At 35.8% G+C, this 20,658-nt stretch overlaps 1 protein-coding gene across 4 annotated transcripts in view; it reads left to right on the top strand.

Moving 5' to 3' along the window:
• Positions 1-20,658, top strand: part of KAT2B (lysine acetyltransferase 2B) — a 76,947-nt gene that overhangs the window by 40,691 nt on the left and 15,598 nt on the right. For 3 of the 4 annotated variants that reach the window (XM_032238236.1, XM_032238237.1, XM_032238233.1), the window contains exons 7-11: positions 3,028-3,134; positions 13,601-13,726; positions 14,837-14,973; positions 16,981-17,192; positions 19,006-19,132. In XM_032238236.1, coding sequence (XP_032094127.1) covers positions 3,028-3,134; positions 13,601-13,726; positions 14,837-14,973; positions 16,981-17,192; positions 19,006-19,132 — 709 coding nt within the window. The remainder of the gene's footprint in view (positions 1-3,027; positions 3,135-13,600; positions 13,727-14,836; positions 14,974-16,980; positions 17,193-19,005; positions 19,133-20,658) is intronic. The other variant, XM_032238235.1, reaches the window with a different exon arrangement.

A 20,658-nucleotide genomic window follows, 5' to 3' on the forward strand; every position in this document is an offset into this window, starting at 1 on the left:
TGTTTTTGCAGTAGATGTCGAAGACTTCCAGTTTATTTTACAATCATTTCTGTTCCTTAGTCTTAAGAGAACAAACTGGCTCCTGATTGCAGAGTTAGAATCTGTCTTCTACTTCAGAATCTGACTCATCAGATGGATCTAGAATAACTTGCTGTGGCCAACTCACCATGGGCAATTCGCTATTGGACAGTTCAATGCAGCATTAATCATTTCATTGAGTTACTTTTAATTATTGGTGACTACATTTTCAATAAAATTATTGTAACTCTTGTATTTCTGGATTGACTTTCTTTTATTATTATTGCCCATGATTTCATTGAAATTACTTTAACTTTTGTATTTGTTAAATTGTTCCCTGGTGAGTTGACTGATTCTGTCATCAGACAAGCTGTTCACAAAATTGCTTTGGCAAGCCAACATCATCCTTCTGTTCTTCAAGTTTGTCGAATTCCAACTCTCATAAGCTTCAGTTCTCAAAATTTCCTACTAGCGTGGCAACTAGAGCCAATACTTCTGAAAGCCATGAGGTTGGAGAAAGACTGAACTGTTAACTAAAGCACGATTAGTGAGTGTGCTAAGTGGTTAGTTTTAATAGGCAGTCAGTCATATTTCTCATGTAACATTATGGAATCTAATACCTTTTCCTTGGAACCATAGCTTATATCAAACATGGTCCAAATTTGATTTGTTCATATTTGCCCTTTTTTTTTCTTGAGCTGACAGGGTCTCATATTTAAGGTGAAATAAGAAAGTAGATATCTTGGAACAATCGTTCTTAAGGTAATGAGTCATTTTGAGGATTTGTGCAAAAAAATAGCACTATCTTATATAGGCTTATTTAAAATTTATCAATTGAATTCAGTTGATCTTCTTCCAAGGTAAGTTGATTTAACAATATCAGCCTCACAGTTGTGTAATTAAATCCCAATAGATCACTCCCTTTTCTTTAGGACTGCAGCCATACAATTAAATCTCATAGTTTTGTTAACTCAAAAATAGGTTGCATTATGTTTTAGCACGTTTAATTCCTAGAATAAAATACATAGCTAATATACTATAACTGGAATGATAATTATTATGGATATTAACAATAATCATTCCAGCTATCTGGGAGCTTTGGAATAGAAAGCATATTCTTTGCATCAGTTCAATGTAAGAAAAAAAAATACATATTCCTTTTAATATATGGGTTGAGACATTACATACAGTGTTTGTAAAATGTATTCTTGCAATCATTAATGTTATTACTCTGGGGTTGCTTTAACTAAACTGCCTGGCTATATTGGTGAAACTGCCATTTAGAATTCTGGGTGGGTTCTTATTTTTCAAAGCAGAGTCTTCAACAGACAGCAAGGAAAGAATGTAAAGGCATGCTTTAATGTAGTGCAATATTGCTTTAAAGAGTTGAAGGTTAGAAATATGAGTTTAACAGTCAGGAGAGTAATTGCCATCACTTTGCCAGGGGAAAGTGATGCCAGGAGAAGCTTAAGCAGTCTCCAAAATGGTTCTGTTACCTGTTGTGATATGCGATATCAGCTACTATTTGTTTTCAGAGCTTGTTAATATTAGAAAACCAAAATCAAAGCTTTTAGGATGAACGTCCATTTCTGGTTTGTTTATTTCTATAAATGGTTTCATTTCTGGTTTTTTTCCTTAAATTATTCTTATTAAAATAGATTTTGCTGGGTTTTTTTGCTGGTATAATTTGGTATAATTCCTTTGGGAATTTATTCTGGATTGTTTGATGTGGTTTAATTCTTCAAATCCATCTTGTTGCAGTCCTATAGATAAAAATGCATGGATATATATTTAAAATACAGTACTTACATATGAAATAATATTAAGCCATTTGGTAATTTTGGCTAAAAAATGTTTAGTTTATTTCTCTACTTCCTTTGTCCCAAACTAAAATCCACTAAACTCTTAAGTAAATATTTAAGGAATAAAATATAGCTTTCATAGATACAGGGAAACAGTTTTTAAACAATGTTTTTGAGGAAAATAATATCCTTAAAATTTAGAATGATTTTTTTTATAAAAGCAAGATCTAATGGTCTGCTGGGTTCCATCATGATTGCTTTATTGCCACCTAGTGGTCCTCTGGAAGTCCATTCATCTCTAAAAAGTAACCATATTCCCCTCCGAGATCATTAGCCTCTTAGGCTACCACCTTCCAATCAGTAGTTATTTATAATATTTAGAAGAAAACAAGACTTTTAAAGTAGAATTTATAAAAGTACCCCACTTCTAATTCATCTCTTGTCTGGAGCACATGCATGCATGCATGCATGCATACATACATACATACATACATACATACATACATACATACATACTGATTAAGATGCTGGACTAGAAGCAAGGAACCCAAGTTTTAATCCTTTTCTTAGGCATGGAGGCCAGATGATCATTTTGAGCAATCACTTAATCTGAGAGTGAGAGGTCAAAAACATCCATTTACCAGCTCTCAGGGTGGATTATATAGTCCACAACTTCATCTTCATCTCACATAAGATTTGTTTGGACTGATACTATATTTTCACATTGATTGATGGATTCATTCATTAGCTGCCATCAAATCAGTGTCAACGTAGATAGATACACTTTTTCTGTGATCACCTGTCCCCTAACCTGGTATACTAAATATTCCAATGGTATCCCCATCTGCATGGTGAATTCATCTACCATGTTACTGGACATCCACTTCTTTATCCCTATGACATTCTAAGAAAGTGAATGTTGACATTTGAAGAAGCAGGATGGAAACAGTAATGATGCTCTTGAAATTTGACATTGCACAAAATGCTTAAAACCATCATGGATTGCTAAGAAAACAAAAAAAAAAATCACCAAACAAATCAAGCCAAATTCTTTTTCAAGGTACAAATGATCAAAATGTTCTGTTTATCTTGCAAATACCTAGCCTCTCCGGGGAAGATTCTAGTGCTAAGCCAAGTATAAAGAAATGGATGTTATCTTGGTAGATTACACTGTATACATTAATACTGCTTTGACCTCTGTGTTAAGGTTCCTGTCTATGTTGGAGGAAGAGGTATACAGTCAAAATTCTCCTATCTGGGATCCAGATTTCATAACTTCCACTTCTCGAAGCAACCAACTGGGCATCCAAACAGGTAAATATTGTAGTGCAAAACAAAATGAGGACCAAAATAGATTCTGTGTTAACATTATTCACTTAATGGACAGTTTTGTCCCACTTATAAATGCATAAAGATTGTCTTTTAATTTAATTTGAATATCATTTACATTGCCTTTACAATTATGATTCTTCTGTTTTATTTTTTTAATTTATATACCTTCCCTCATTGTCAAGCGACTCTGCTTGATTTACATGCATCATAAAAGCAAAGGTACACAAAGTTAAACATTAAAATTAATAGACATTTAATAAGTCTAAAAAACAGAACAATAAAGGAGGCAGGAGCTTTTTCCTAGTCAACCGACCACCTTCAACACTGAATATCATATTAGACTCGGGGCCAATCAGCAGAGCCACATTTTGAGGCTCTTACAGAAGGCAAAGAGGATAGGGGCCGAAATGGGACAACTTGCTGCAGCCAATATGGCACAGCCAGCTCCCTGCCACCAGCTAGCCACTGCCAAGCCTCCCCTGCCGACTCACCAAGTCGCTGCAAGACAATTTCATATGGCCAATTTGCTATGGGGACAGCTTGCCATAGGCAGCCAGAGGGAGAACCGAGTGGGTGGGTGAGCAAGCAGGTGAGGAGAAAGCAGGGTGGTGGCAGGGGGCTTCCCATTTTCACATCCCTGCTGCTACTGTGCTGAGCTCTGGGCCAAAAAACCTGAGAACTATACTGTCGTTAGACGGGGCAGGTGGGAGGGAGGCAGCGACTATCAGAGACATCCCCTGCCACCACCACATAGAGCTCTGGGCTAAAGAGGCCAGTTTCGGTGGTGCTGGGATGTGTGGAAATAGGACACCTCTGTCCACTGCTGCCTTTCCACTGTTCAACCGCCCACTGGTTTCAGCGGCAGTGGCAGGGGATGTGAAAATGGGAAGCCCACTGCTCCACCAATCTGCACTCTATCCACTCGCTTGCTCATCCACCCACCTAGGTCTGTCTCTGACATCCTGTACGAATTATCCCTGGGTTGAGTTGACCATACAGAATTTTCTTGCAGCAATTTAATAGCCTTGAGCTGGCTACTCCAAATTGTTCTAAACCTGTAGAGATGTATCTCCTCTGAGGGCTGCAGTGTTTCAGAGAACATCATGTTTTGCTATAATTTTGTCCAGGTAAAATCTCGTAGAGAGTCCTTGTTTAATAAGAAAGAGGCAGGAGGTATGTAGTTAGATTTTTATTTAACACCTTTCTATAGAAGTGGAGACACATTTACTTAAATTTACTCAATATCAACACACGAGAATATGTGTAGCTGCATTTTGAATTGTGGATTTTTGGTTCTCTGAGCTTGGTTGTTTTCTTGAAGATTGTTTACTACCAGTAACATCAGTATGTGGGAAACTGAGCTTTGCTGTTTATATGCAGTAGTTTGCCCGGCCAATTTTAGTAGAGATGTTGTTTCCTCTTTAGTAGTTCTTGATTAGGGCATTATTTCCTGTCTGATAGTTGATTTCGTTCTGTTTCCTATATCAGGATTTTAGTTGCTTGTGAAGATATGTTCTAGGCTGTTAGTTTCCCATCCAGGTTTTTGATTGTGTATTTTAAATAATACGTAAAATGGGGCTGTGTCTCTGTATCTATAGATGGCTTATTTGGGTGAATGCCAAGCTCCTAGGAATTCCCTTGCATTTTTTTATTTGGCTTGATCAATAACATTAACAGTTTCCCAATTGGAACAAGTTTTTGTCATGTTTTTGACTGCCAGCAAGATGCTCATAGAAAGCAATCTGCTAGCCTTTTTTCCATCAGCCTACATAGTGTTTATACTGTACGATGAGTCCAATTTTTCCTCTTGGTTTGCTTAAGATATTTTGGAGGGATTTTGTTGCTTGGTGAGCTTCAGTGATGATGTAGGGTTATACCTAGTAGTCCATTTCATTGTCTCAGAGATGTTTTTGATGTATGGGAACACCTTTTTTGTGTAACTGTAATAGTTGAGCATTCTACTTAGCCATTTTTTGATGAAGTTGCTGGATATTTTTTGGACAGTGAGTTATAGGTGGTCTGCTTTCCCTTTTTGATACTCCAGATTACAACAATGAGTTTGCTCTCATCTGAATAATGCTTGTATGCAGTTCCTCTTGTGAGTGGTTGGGTTGTTGTTTTGACAGTGAAGCTCTAATGTGAGCCAAATTTTAATAAATGTGAGTTTCTAATTTGCCAATGTTTCTTGGCTCATTAGAGTTTCCATGAAGGATAATATGGTGTTGCCTTCTTTTGAAACTTTATTTCTGTATTCCAATATGTTGTATATTGTCTCATATATATTCTCTACTGTTCCTGTTTTAATATGACAGAGGCATAAGGAAGAAGCAGCACCACGTAAACAGGGAAGATAAAATAAGAGAGACAAGGAATCATCAAGGAGGAAGCCACATGCCTACCAAGATTAGCAGGACAATTTACTATATATAAACAGCTATCAAATCCCATTCTCACTTGCACTGATAATGTTACCTAGCCTGGTAATAAAGTATCTGCAAAAAAACAACAACCCCAAAACAAAACAAGAACAAGTTAAGAGAGCATTAATAACCAACAATTTCAAAGTGCAATTGTTGACCTGACAAACTACTAGAAGCTAAGACTACTCGTTTTAAATATGTAGCTATTTGTTAATAATACTTTATGCTATGTAAAATTTATATAACAGCTCCCTCAAGAGTTTGAAACATTGTATTGTGATTCTTTAGTTCTTCAGTTAAGAGCGTCACTTACTTTCGTTAGGGTAATTCTCACATTGGCTCAGATTAATTCAAGGCATGACATCTGGAAAACAGGCCTAAATTCAGAATGAAAGCCGGACTAACTTCAAATGCTAGAACATAAAAACTTAAAAGCAATTTCTAAATTTTAGATAAGAACAAGTAAAATGGTATCCAGTAAAAATTCAGATTGGCTAAAAAAACAATTTACTTGGAGAAATTGAACCTAATAATGCTAGATATTGAAATCACCAAGGATTAGATTTTGGAAAAAATCACTAGACAGTGTCCGTTATTTACCTTTATAGCAAGGACTGGGCTGATAGGCCACAGGCCTGATTTGTAAGATACTTCTTTTGCAAGGGTCAGTCACCTCTCAACATATCTTATGAGTAGATGTTCAGATTTTGGGATTTCTAGTTAATAGTTTTAGATGAAAGAAGCAGGAATTATTTCAATTAATTAATTCCAATTAATACTTATTAAAGTCATAAACCAGCACAAAAAAATTAAACATTAAAATAAAGCAAAACTGAACAGAACCAAGCAGGACAGGGCAAAATAATATGTTACGATTGAGAATGAAATTAATGGGTGACCAAAGTCTGCCTAATTTTAAAGATAATGCAACAAAACTTAGTTACATTCAGAGTAACTGAATCATACTGATCCAACAATAGTAGTTTAATGTAATAATGTTCAGTTTCCTGGATATTTAATCAGGTAAGGTATCTGTGAGCCCCTTGGGGGGGGGCGCAATATAACAGTATATGAGCTGCAGTTTTAATGGTCCCTTCTCCACAGGGGCACAGCTTCATCTCATATGGAACTTTTTTATATTGGCCTTCCAGAATTGCTATGGGCAAAGCATTCCAACATGCTAAAATTAATGTCCTCTGAAATTTAGAGACGGTTATGTAATATAAATATCTTGCTATTTTGTGATGTGTGGGGTGGAGGAAGGTCCTGTCTGTTTAAGAAAACTTTCTTGGGTAAAATGGGTCCTGTTGAATTTCTTGGTCTTGAATGTGTTTTTTAAATACACTAAGTGCATGTTCATAGCCTATCATTAGGAACTGCTCCTGGGAGAGACAGAGATGTTGGTGTTTTAATACAATAGCATTAATCCATGTTAATTTATAGTTATTCTCCATAAGGAAAGAACTCAGGCCTGTGAGGAAGAACAGTATTTTCAGCTAATGTGTTATAATGCAGATGCATGCACTCGTTTCCATCTTGAACAGCCTTGCCTCAGGCCGTAAATATATTGGAAACAAATGGCTCTACTTGCATATTGCAGGCCTTTAGAAATTTAAACCAGAGCTTTTCAAGAGGGGCAGCAGAGGAATTGGGTCGTAGCTGGGCATTGAAGAGTAGTTGTACATGAGCCTTTGCTGAAAATAGCTTTGGTGCTGCTTGCTTCTCTAGTGAAATAGACTGATTGGATCGCAGTTACTGTTTTTTGAGAATTTTTTATAACATAGTTTTGATGCACACTGCATTTTGTGGAACAATAGAAAATCATGCTCAGATATTTGAAGATTTTAACTTGTTCAATATTCTGGTCCTCCAAGCATACTATTTGGGTCTCTACAAAAATAAAAAATAAAAAATAGAATTTTGGTTTTACTATAATTGATTTTGAAAGCTTGCTCTGAGCAATACCTGGTCAAGGCATTAGTTGGACTCAGTTTGAGTCCAATTAATTTTTGTGGCAGAAGTGTTTTATCATCTGCATATAACAAGATAGCAATATGTCTATTAGCTAATTTTGGTGGGTGGTTACTCTAATTTATTCATTCTGGTCACAAGTGAATTTCTATATAAATTAAACAGGAGGGGCTAAAATATGTACCTGCCTCACTCCTCTTTGGATTTGAATCTCATTAGTATATTGGCCTTGCATACTCCAATGGACTTTGAATCTGGAGTTCTTATAGAGGTTATACATAGGCAAAAGTTACTGTCTATTACTGGTGGTTTTATCCTGAGCATAGCTCTGGGAACTAAATGCAGGCCTAAAATCAATAAATCCAGGATACAGTGTAGAATCTGCTTTAAATGTGTATTTTTCAGCCAGATGTTGAAATATAAGGGCATGTCCATATATAGAATATCCAGACCTAAAGTCTACTTGCTTATCAGCCAGCTATGAATCAATGCAATCAACTAATTTATTATATAGGTGTCTGCATATAGCTTGCTTATTATGCTTAACAAGTTGCTAAACCTGTAATTTTCAAGCAAATCTTGTGTGTCCTTTTTGTATATAGGCACAATAATAGCTTAAGTTCCAGTCCTCAGGAATCTCTGCAGTGTGATCAATAATAAAGATAAAGCAGGCAGGCAAGAACAGGGGTCCATCAGCCTATATTGTTTCACAACTGTTTTACAAGCTTCTTTATTTCAGCATTTGTGACAGTGTCCCTTTTGGGAAGCTTTGAGATCTAAATCAAATTTGGAGGGCTCTTCTTGTAGATATAATTCTCTGAAGTGGTTTTCTCACACATGCAGGTAAGTGGTGAGGAGCAGAAGAGATCTCTCAATTGTATGAGAAGCTATCAAGTGCAATAATAAAGTGGAATTTCTGGCTTTGGAGATCCTAGTGAAGTTTTTATCTTATTTTTTTTAAGATGTTTACATTGTTTCTTCAGGAGCATATAATCCTGAACACAATGCTCAGCTGGTTTGTCTTTATATAAATTGGATCCCTTGATGAGTTTACTCTTGGCCTCAAGACATTCTATGCCAGAGCAGGGCTGAGAGAGAAAAATCCTACCTGTTTGTTTTTCTCTCTTCCTTGAGATTTAAGTGGAAATTACTGGCTGGAATAACTGCACTAATTGGGAGAATGTTTGTAAGAGTGAGTTCTCAAATCTCTCTTTGACTGTAGTAGAATGGAGATGCATCACTGCTTCAAATTGAAGCAGGTGAGAGATTTGCTTACTAGGTTGTTAAGACCATTTGTACAGACCATTCGGAGTTTTGAATTCACTTCCGAAATTGCAATAAGTTTTATTTCTGTAAAACAGTTGTTAAATGCTTTTATGATTGGCATGTCTGAGAAGTGATTGCTTTCAGGCTGGTTAGCTAAGTAAAAAATTTGTTCAGACATAATTAAGTTCTGTAAGACTAGAGTATAATCAATAAGGGAGATGGTCTTGAACCGGCCCAATGAGAGAATTCACCACGGGTACTGAAAGATCCATTCAATAAATGTAGAATTAGTTTGGTTTTAGTTTGTAGAAGGCACAATCCCTTGTAATATCCTTTAAATCCGTGAAATTTTGGGTTAATATAGGGGGGCATTACAGCTGGTTTGATGGAACAGAGTGAAAAGTGCCTTATCACTCAATCCTATCCTTGCAATGAAGTCGCCTAAAACAATTACATAATATGAGGTATTATTTGGTATGAGAATACTTACCAATGCTTCAAATTTGGACCATAAACTATTAAATTGGGATCTGTTTAGGGATGATGGAAGATAAACAGTAATAATTTAACATTATTAAATTTTAACAGCATAGACATTGCATAATGCTTCATAGGATATAGCTGTATAACATTTAGGCATTGCTTAATTGAGACTTATATACATGATGTGCACAATTATTAGACAAGTGAGTATTTTAACCATATCATTTTTATACATATTTTCTAACCCCATGCCAAATAAACTTGAATGCTTAGTGGATATAAGCATATCAGGTGATGAGTATTTGTGTAATAAGGGAGGGTGTGGTTTAAGAAAATCAACCTCCTATATCAAGGTATGCATAATTATCAGGCACCTTCTTTTCCTAAGGCAAAATGGGCCAAAAAAGATATTTAACTGATCTAAAAATTCAAAAAACTGCACAAAGTCTTTTAGAGGGATGCAGCACACTTTAAATTGCTAAAATATAGGGGCATGATCACAGAACCAAATGTTTCATTGCAAATAGTCAACAGGGTCACAAGAAACTTGGTGAGAAAAAAAAAAAGATGTACATTAACTGCCAAAAGCTACCAGAAACCCATTATACTCCAGTGCTGTTGTATTCTAGAATTTCAATCTACGGAAGTGCCCAGAAGTACAAGACATTCAGTGCTCAGAGACATGGCCAAGGTAAGAAAGGCTGAACAGGATACATAAGTTGAAACAACAAGACTGGGCCATGAAATATCTGAAGACAGATTTTTCAAAGGTTTTATAGATTGATGAGATGACACTCTTGATGGATCAGATGGATGGACCTGTGGCTGGATCAATAATGGGCACAGAATTTCACTTCGGCTCAGAAACCAGCAAGGTGGAGATGGGGTACTGGTATTGGGTACTGGTACTGGACTGGTATTACTAAAGATGAGCTGGTTGAACCTTTTTGGGTTGCAGATGGATTCAAAATCAACTCCCAAACCTATTGCCAGTTTTTAGAAAACACTTTCTGCATCTTTCAAGAAGACCATGATTTTTATGCAGGATAAAGCACCATCACATGCATCAAATACTCCACGGTGTAGCTAGTCAGTAAAAGCATTAAAGATGAAAGAATAATGACATGGCCCCGTTCCTCACCTGACCCAAACCCTGTTGGGAACTTGTGGGCCCTTCTTAAATGGGAGATTTACACTGAAAGAAAACAGTACACCTCTCTGAATAGTGTCTGGTAGACTGTGGTTGCTGCTGCACAAAACGTTGATCGTCAACAGATCAAAAACTGACAGACTCCATAAATTGAAGTCTTATGACTGTTATTGAAAAGAAGGGTGGCTATATTGGTCACTTATTTTTTTTTTGAACTGCCAGAAATGTTTATTTGTACATTTTGAGTTGTTTGTTTATTATTCTCTTTAATAGACACAAATGAGTGAGATGGGCAAATTTTGATTTTTCATTTAGTTGTATAATAATTCTGCACACTAATAGTTGCCCAATAATTATGCACACATAGATGTACTCCCAAGAAAGCCAAAATATCACTGTTACTTTCTTAAATATTCAGGTTTGAGGTTTATTAACATTTTGGATTGACTGAGAGCATTGTAGTTGTTCAATAATAAAATTAATCCTCCAAAATACAACTTGCCTAATAATAGTGCATACAGTGTACAGGTAGTCTTCTACTTATGATCACAGCTGAAACCTAAAATTTCTGTTGCTAAATTAGACAATTGTTAAGTGAATTTTGCCCCACTTTATGATGTTCCTTACCACAGTTGTAAGTGAATCACTGTAGTTGTTAAGTTAGTAATACAGTTGTTAAGTGAATCTGGCTCTCCCATTGACTTTGCTTGTCAGAAGTTTGCAAAAGGTGATCACATGACCCCAGGTCACTGCAATCATCTTAAATATGGGTCAGTTGCCAATCATCCAAATTTTGATCACATGACCATGAGGATACTGCAATGCTCATAAGTGTGGAAAATGTGTCTTAAGTCACTTTTTTTAGTGCCATTGTAACTTCTAATAGTTACTAAATAAACTGTTGTAAATAGAGGACTATCTGTACTTAAACTGCCACACTATCTGCCTTATCCTGCTTCAGCAACTTGTGAAAGTGAAAGGGATTTGTACCCATTTAACATACAGATTATTGTCAAGCCAAGTTTCTTGAAGCAGGAATAAGAGAATTCAGCAATGTAATTTGTAAATACAAAGTCTTAAGATTTGGCATTTCATGAAAAGATAGTTAGGAATTTAGGCGCATACAATTGTCAGTCTGAATTCCCAGGAGTGGCAACTGCTAAAGGCAGATCATGAGGGACAGTGGAGTCACAGGTTACTTCATGGTGTTGATTATTAAGATGAGCTGTTAAAGAAATAGTTTTATTATAAATGTCAAAGCAGTATCAGTATCAATATTGATAACAATACCTCTGTATATACACAGTTGTTTTGAGGTTCAACTTCCTTCTTCCTAGATTGTAATTGTTGTTTTTCTTTATCATGAGGGTCAGTATTCCACAGACTCAGGTCTGGTACAGTGTCTCTGGATCTGTGATTCCCACTACTGCTGGTGATGACGCAGATATGAGAACAATAGAACATAATGTATTCAAATGTAATCAATAGCTCATGACTTGGTTTTTACTTGAGGTCTCTACTTGGCAAGGTAGCTTGCTTGATCCATTAAGTTCTTCACCACATTGATTTCCTTTTGTTGTGATGTTTGTCTGCCCACAATGTGATTTGGGGCTAAAGTTCCTTTTTTGTTTTGTTTTGTTTTGTTTTGTGAGATTAGTAGAAAATGAGCTTGTCAGCTTTTCAGCAAAAGAGCAGCTAGGGGGTAGTAGAGTATTGGAAGACTCAGTTGCAAGAGTCACTGACTGCTTCAAGCTTATATATGATGGTTTGTTGCTTTTCCTAGGGAGGTCGCTAAATAACTGTCCTAGTTCTTCCTCATCCTCCATAGAGTCGACTGATGTCAGTATCTTTGTTTTAATTAAATCAAGGGCATTATGTCTCTTGTGCTTATCTGAGTCTGACCTTGGAGTTGGTGGAACATTCTGCTGTATAGGTATTGGCTGGCTGATTTCATCAGCTCTGGGACTTGCTGCCCTCCCTTATTTGATTGGCTTTCCTCCCCAAGTTTAGCAGAGGCTGTACACATGTAGGTATAATTTGAAAGCCCCTTAAGAAATATCTGTTTAAAGATCTTCGAAGAGAGTGTTAAATGACTAAAAGCTAGCTTTATTCTTTCAAGACCTTGCCATATGGAGCCAGGAGATTTCAGTAAGTTTGGCTGGAATATACTCTACAGGGAAGCAGTTGTGAAAGGGAGTAAAGTACTATTCTTTTATTTTCCCACCTAACTTTGTTGAGAGGATTAATTGCCACCTGCAGCAAAATCCTGTGACGTTGTTAAACTAGCTTATCCTTGGCAATTTCCATACATATGAGGACTTGTGCATATGTGAGTATTTTGAGAGAGTTCTGGAGCAGCTGGATTGGTGACTGGCTTCAAGTCAGATTTAGTTATATTATTTTCCATTGTAGCTTTAAGTTTATCTACTTTCTGATTGACATTTAATAGCTGGTTAAAATTGCAATAATTGTTTTAGCAGTTAGTGGGCAGTTCTTAGCAACCAAATCTGCATCCACGTTTCAGTTTTTTGTGGCTTTAAAGATGTTCTCTCTTTCTCCTGTGGAAACTTCATCTTCGGAAGAAGAGAAATCACCCTCTTCCCAGTCATGTAGGGCGTAAGATTTATTGGTGAAGATTGTGAGGGAGGGAAAGGGAAAAAGGAGATCCTTGTGCTAGAATAAATCTTTTAGTTTCAGTTGTCTAGAAGTTGCTGCCACCTTAGAATGTTCAGAATGCTTGGAATTTTCTCTTTGTGGCATCTCAGGCTTGTTCTTCTCTTTAGTCTTTCTCTTTGAGTTCTTTTCTGTTCCTATCGTATATGTCTTGCTGTCTCGCATCATTGGCAGGTATCCAGTGCAGTTAGACTCCAGGCTTTAAAATACTAGCTAAACTTAATTCTAAAGTTCTAAAATCATTAAGCCTAAATGTGAAAAATAGTCATAAGACACTTTTCTCAGTGCTGTTATAAGTTAGAATTGTTGCTAAACAAATGGTTGGAAGTCGAGTACTTTAAAAGGGCTGATAAACCTATATTGATGGTTATATAGATTCTTACCTTACACTGGAAGTATTTCTATAAGTGTGAGGTTTTTTTGATGCTACATCCACCTGGATCTTGATTTCAAGTGTCTTAACTCTGGGTTTCTTTCTCTATTAGTTATTAACCGACCGCCTATGGTGAGATCTGTTTCATATAGTTCTAGTCCCTCAACTTTGGAACAACCCAGTGGAGGAACTATGAGTCCTGCTTCCAAATCTGCTTCTGGCCAGGAACAAAACCTAGGTAATATAAATAGCAAAGGATTGAGTTTGTTTTGCTAATTGTAAATATTATAGAGGTTTTTTTTAAAAAAAAATCGTATAAAATACATACAAAGTGAAGAATAATAATGCTGTGGATGGCTGTTCTCCATACTGCCATATCAATAAGAGTTTATAGGAATAAAGTGTTTTTCACAATTTCTGTAGATAAATGAGGTACAGAGTTTTGATGCAACAACTATAATTGCTTTAATGATTGTGCAGATGATCATCTCATATTGCCGTCAGGAAGAGCTATGGCATACTTATACATGGAAACAGGCCAACTATGAATTAAAGCTAGGGCAACAACACTATACAAACATATTTTAAAATACTGTAGATCAATACACTAGTGAATTGTATTTACCAAAATTATGGAGTAGCCATATAAATATTAATGCAAGCAAGACCACAATGTATGTAATGATCTTTTATCATGTCCCAAATTAATTTAGTTTTCAAGTAAAATAAAAATACTAAGTTATATGTGGCTACAAGCCATATTGAAGATCAATGAATGACTAAAATTTTATAAAAGAGAAATTATTTTAGTTCATTGTCTGAATGCTAAACTGAATGATAATTATGATATTCCTTTGTTATTCTCTGAAGAGTTTTAGTGGATTGGGTTCAGATTTGGTTATATTTATAGCTTCCATAGCAAGTATATTTTAGACCTAAAACTGGTATACCATTGACTTAAATCAAATATTGTCTTGCTAGAATTGAACCTTCACATCCTTTATATTAACTCAAAGAGCCTAAATGCTCTCTAAAAAAACTTTGAGGTATATAAAAGATTTTAGGCATTCTTTGTTTTAGCCCCCAATGAACTCTAAATCCTTAGGGAGCCTCCCAGCCATTGATAATATGGAGAGTTGAACACTGATGAGGTGGTAAATGCAGCTGAATTTCTGTTATTGTTGAATATAATTTGTTTGCTACTGAGGTTTATAGCTTATTTAACTCAACAATCAAATATTTTTCAACAATGAATAAAGTAATTCAATATTTTTTTTGGTACCGGTAATGTACAACATTTGGATTTTATTTTATTAAATAATTATTTTGTTTCAACTTCATTATTTAGGAGAAAAAAGAAAAAACAATGAAGGTTATTCTGCAGAGAATGCTAAGAAGCCACGGGTTATAGGAGATATTCCTGTTGAACTGATCAATGAAGTGATGTCAACTATTACAGATCCAACAGCAATGCTTGGTCCAGAGGTGAGAAATGTACTTTTCAGAATTAATTAATGTCAAATATAAGGATAGCATATTATATTTTCTAACTACAGTATCAATAGGTATATTGTCATACCAAGACATTTTTTAAAATTTCAACAGTATTGAATTGATTTTAATTTAAAGGTGGTTTTTCATTATTAATACATTAATAGAATTCAGCCTAAGTAGGTGCCTCATATTGCCTGGATTTTAATTCCTAGAATTCCTACTCAATATAGCCATAGCTAAGAATTCTGGGATTATTAAAAGTAGTAAATGTAGCCAAATACATCAAGCTGCTAGTATTTATACTTATACAAAATGTAAGTATTGTATGTATACACTAGAAAATGACAAATTTAAAAATAAATTTTAAAGGATATTTTTAATGGCATAGCTGGCACTTAATTTCATTCAAGCATCTTGTCTTTTTGGATGTGACCTAGTTTTATGATTTTCATTTTAAAATGTGCTCATGTTTAGAAAGGGAATTGTTCATGTGGATTATACCACATATCCATACATATGAAAAAAATTAACGAAGGTCATGTAAAGAAAATTTATAATGTTTCATGAATTTAGAGTAATTTGCTAGATTTACTTAATTTATAGTCTGCTCAACTCCTAAATGATGCTAAGCAGCTTGCAATTAAAAACTCAGCATATAAAATGATCCAAATAAATTGTATCATATCAAATCAAACAAATCATATACAAAAGAAAACAATAAGGGGATCCAAAGTCTGTCTCTAAACTTTATCCCGTAACATAGCTCATCATCTATATTTTCATTAGATTAATTTGAGGATTAGTGAATATTAAATTCTCATTTATTTGGTTTAGTTTAGATCCTTTTCCTCTGCTTCCCCCATTTTTTCTTCTATCTCCACTAAGCATTGTCAAGAACTTGACAGAAAATGTGACTGCTTGGTTCTTTTTGCTTTCCACACTCCTGTTTACCCTTTACTAGATCTTTGTGTCCCAGGGATCTTCAAGAGCTAGTAGACTTGTAAGAAAGGATGAAGGGACAGAATTTATGCATTGGGCAACTTTTGTATGTAGCTAGTCAGCTAAGTTGTCAAAGAAGGCATTCTTTGCATAGTTCTCTTAGTTCTCAGCCGGGGTGATTTCCGGCTGCTACTACTGCCGATTCAGTCAGGGATGCGCTGTATGTGTGATATGTGCTATGTGCACATGCACAGTACTATAAAACTACTTTTGTGCATGTGCAGAAGCAAAAAACAAGATGGCAGCATCCATGATGCCGCCAATAGAACAAGTCAGAGGCATGGCCAGTAAAGTTACTACCTACTCAGCCAAACCGGTCTGAACCAGTAGGAATCCACCTCTGGTCTAACATTATCTAAATTTAGATGTTTGTAATTGAGAAGATATATTAAAGCAACGATCTCCAACCTTTTGGGTGCCATGGACCTCTTCCATGGGGGAAAGTTTTTCCAAGGGCTGGGTGTGTGTGTGTATGGTTCCGTGTGCTGCCTGGATCCTGTGCATGCATGGATGGTGCTTCGCTCACTTAGGCAGCCCAGTTTCTGGTGGGCTGTGGACTAGTGTCGGTCATGGCCCAGGGGTTGGGGACAAGCTGTATTAAAGGACACAAGTAATGTCGAATGTTATCTTGTTGTACTTTTCAAGTAAGAATTATGTGAGATTTTTCATTTAAAAAAAAGTTAGATATAAGCTGATTGACAGAAATACTTTTTTCTTTAGCAAGAACTTGTAATGGATTATTGAAACATTTTTTTCACATGATAAACATCTAGCCAAATAATTTATTAAATATTTAATCTGAATTGCTGGATATTTTTCAGGTATGTTACTTATTCAGTTAGAGATACAACCTTGAACAGAAGTAAATGTCATCAAAACAGATGGATAAGATTTCCAACTCTGTTTACTGAGATATGTATTAACTATATATGAAAAGGGGAAAAAAGGATTCCTAAAATAAATGTTGAATCATTTTTCATTGTTTTTTTTTTCTTAAAGCAGACTAATTTTCTGTCTGCACACTCAGCTCGGGATGAAGCTGCAAGATTGGAGGAGCGTAGGGGAGTGATTGAATTTCATGTGGTCGGAAATTCCTTAAATCAAAAACCAAATAAAAAAATTATGATGTGGCTAGTTGGTTTACAAAATGTATTTTCACATCAGCTACCCAGAATGCCAAAAGAGTATATTACTCGTCTAGTCTTTGATCCGTGAGTATCATCTCTATTTTTTTCTCAAAGGGAATGATAGAACAAGAAAGGAGATAATATTTATTGAATGGGTTCGTTTTTAAAAGTTGAAAACAAGCTTTTAAATCTATGGATTGTTGATTTGGGACAAAAGAAAGATGGCAAGTTAGGTATCTAGATAGCTAGGAGTCTATTTGGCAAAGTGTAGTGTTTGTAATTTTTTTGATAGAATTTTCAATCTTTAGACAGGCTAAAAGATAAAGTTAAAGATTGGGATTTGCATTTAGTGATTCATTGTAAAGATTGTTCCAAATAATGAGAAATAGGAAATACTTAAGCTTTCACAAAGATGATTTATAATTGGAACAGGAAAGAGGAGAATTTGGGCAATTCTTGCTCCCTTCCAGAATATTCTCTGGAAAGTTGGTGCAGGAATTGCAGGTACAATTCCCTTCTATCACATCAACTTGTAATATTAATATTAATCAGGGATGGGATTCAGTTTGTTTGGTATGGTTCAGGCGAACTGGATGCTAATTTTACATCTGGTTCGCCAAACCAATAGTTGCAAGGACTGCCCCCCCACCCCTCCCCTTCTCTCCTAGGAGTCTCCACACAGCCCATTTTGGATGCCAGTTAATTGCAGGGCCCATGCGGAGGCTCTGGGAAGGTGAAAAATGGGCATTCTGGAAGTTCCAGAAGTCCGGAAATGGGGGTGTTTCTGACCTCCTGGAGGCTTGAGGAAAACCTCCACAGCCTGGGGAGGGCGAAAATGTGCCTCCCACCGCCATGGTGCAGGAGGCCGATTAGGCCACGCCCACCATGGCCATGCCTACCCAGCAACCGGGCAGAGAACTGGTTGCTAAACTTTTTCAATCTCATCCCTGATATTAATGTTTGGCTCTTCAAAACAATCATCAATAAGACATCTCTAGTACTGCCTTTTTATCTGCTTAATACTTAAATCCCTTCAAGACACAAAACTTAGCTATTTGTAAGATTGCCTGCTGCAATTAACTCTGTTTGCCCCATGACATCTAGCAGAAGGATGAGCATACTTCAAGTCCCTTTGATTAAAAAAAATGTCACCTATTTGTGACTTAGGAAGTGTGCCTTCTCTGTGCTACGTCTAGGCATGTTTGATTCATATTTCAAAAGATTTGAAACATTATCAAGATAGTTGTTTGAAATTTATTCAGAATAAAAAATGTGGAGGAAGAGGCATTCTTCATTTTTCTGGTAAGAAAAACTACTAGCCTTTTCATTCAATCACATACTAATTCAAGCCCTGCTAGGAGTATTTTAGAAGTTTATATGGACCCTGATAGTAACATGAACGAGAGTGTGACTGACCTGGACCAAGTTCAAAATTGGCTCACTGTCTTTGTCAAACAAGTAGCCCTTAAAATTGATTTAAGAGGGGACAGGAATGCCTACAATTCTGGTAAAGGCTTGAATGATGTTGATAAACTACAGGTGAAAATCCAATTCTTCCCAGTCAGACTAGTTCTTTTAATAGACAATGTTCCTTCTCTCTGAAAACAAGACGCAGAATAGAAGTTGGCATTATTCAGTAGAGCTGTTTCCATATTGAAGAAATGAGTTCTTATTCCAGTATAATAATATGGGACAGGAGATAATCATATGAAAGTGAATCTAGAAATGCAATCAGAATATTTTACATTGACACAGTATCAGTTTTCTCGACACTTTCTTTTGAAAATAAAACTAATTGGTATCAAAATCTATGCAAATATATTCTATTTATAATCACTATGGCTATGAAGGCACCAGTGATGGGCATCATTAATGGGTAATATGGTTTTTATGTCAGGAAACACAAGACCCTTGCATTAATAAAGGATGGCCGTGTGATTGGTGGTATCTGTTTCCGGATGTTCCCATCTCAAGGATTTACGGAAATAGTTTTCTGTGCTGTGACGTCTAATGAACAAGTCAAGGTAAAAGTAATATTAATTGCATGATCAAACAAGTCAGTGGTGGGATTCAATTTCTTTTACTGCCAGTTCTGTGGGCATGCTTGGTGGGTGTAGCAGGGGAAGGATACTGTAAAATCTCCATTTCCTCCCGATCAGTGGGACTCGGGAGGCACAGAATAGATGGTGATGGGGCAGTTACCATTTCCCCGAACTACTCAAAATTTATCTGGAATTGGTTAGAACCTGCTGAATACCACCTCTGAAACAAGTGTTTCAATGTGCAGGTTTAATTGGATTTTATGTGACCCCATAGTCCTGAACTTGATCAAATTGTGAAAATTATTCTTCTGCCTAAATTGCAGTTTACTTTTTAAAAAGGAACCAGAAGACTGAATAAAACACATGGCAAAGTAACATTCTCTTGTGACTTAATTCTACTTATACCACTTAGAGCAGGGGGTCTCAACCTTTCTAATGCTGCAACCCTTTAATACAGTTCATCATGTTGCGGTGACCCCCAACCATAAAATTATTTTATGTTTTCTGTATTTTTTCAAAAATGTGTGTTTTCCAATGGTCTTAGGTGACCCTGTGAAAGGGTCCCAACTCACAGGTTGAGAACCACTGACTTAGAGGAAATTTACTTATGTGTCTGTCAATAATAAATGTAGTATCTATATAAGTCTTCCATCTTATTTCCAGTTTGGTCCTAATGCAAATAATGAGATATATAAGATGAAAGGAGATGAGTAGGAAATTATGTGCACAATTGGAATATTTTTTATCTTAGCTGAATATGGTTGAAGTATATTGAAAGTCACAACCTATTGTAAGGGGTGTAGGTATTATTATTAATATAATGTTAATTATAATGTTGAAAAATATGTGGTAGCAAAAAAAACCATAGTTTCCCAACTTTTAGACTCTGTCTATAATAATGGAATGATTTCTTTTTTTACTAAATTTTATTAAATAATTAGTTCTATTAGGAAGATATGTGATGTGTGTTAATCATTCAAAAAGTTTTGTGTATTCAAAGGCCGGAATAACTAATCATTAGATAATAGATCTTGAATGAACTATAATGATGATCTATGCTTGCTCATTGCAGGAAGTTATTATATCCTGATATGGTATGTCTGATTTTCTTGTATGCTGGTTGCTTAGTAATAACCTAACCAAACAGAATGATCAAGGAAATTTAATCTCAACAGTATGCTAAGTTTAATATTTTAGCAGTCTTAAGTAAAAAGAAAGCAAAATGGCACAAAATAAAAGAAAGAAGTTTTGGTCTAAAGTAGGTGAACTAATAATGAAACTTACATTTACATGGGTATGCAAAATTAATAATGCAGTCTGATTGTGTGAGTGTCCTGCAAACTTTACATCACATTGTGAATGTCGCTTCAGAAGGTTCCCTGGTCCCTGCATTATCTTGAGGGCACTGTGGTCCAGTGGCTAAATGACCTAGATAATTGGCCATGGGCTCAAGCACTCTAGTAATTGCCCATACATAATTTAATTATTAATGATTTTATTCATCATTT

This window comes from Thamnophis elegans, chromosome Z, assembly GCF_009769535.1.
Source record: "Thamnophis elegans isolate rThaEle1 chromosome Z, rThaEle1.pri, whole genome shotgun sequence".
NCBI classification, from domain to species: domain Eukaryota; kingdom Metazoa; phylum Chordata; class Lepidosauria; order Squamata; family Colubridae; genus Thamnophis; species Thamnophis elegans.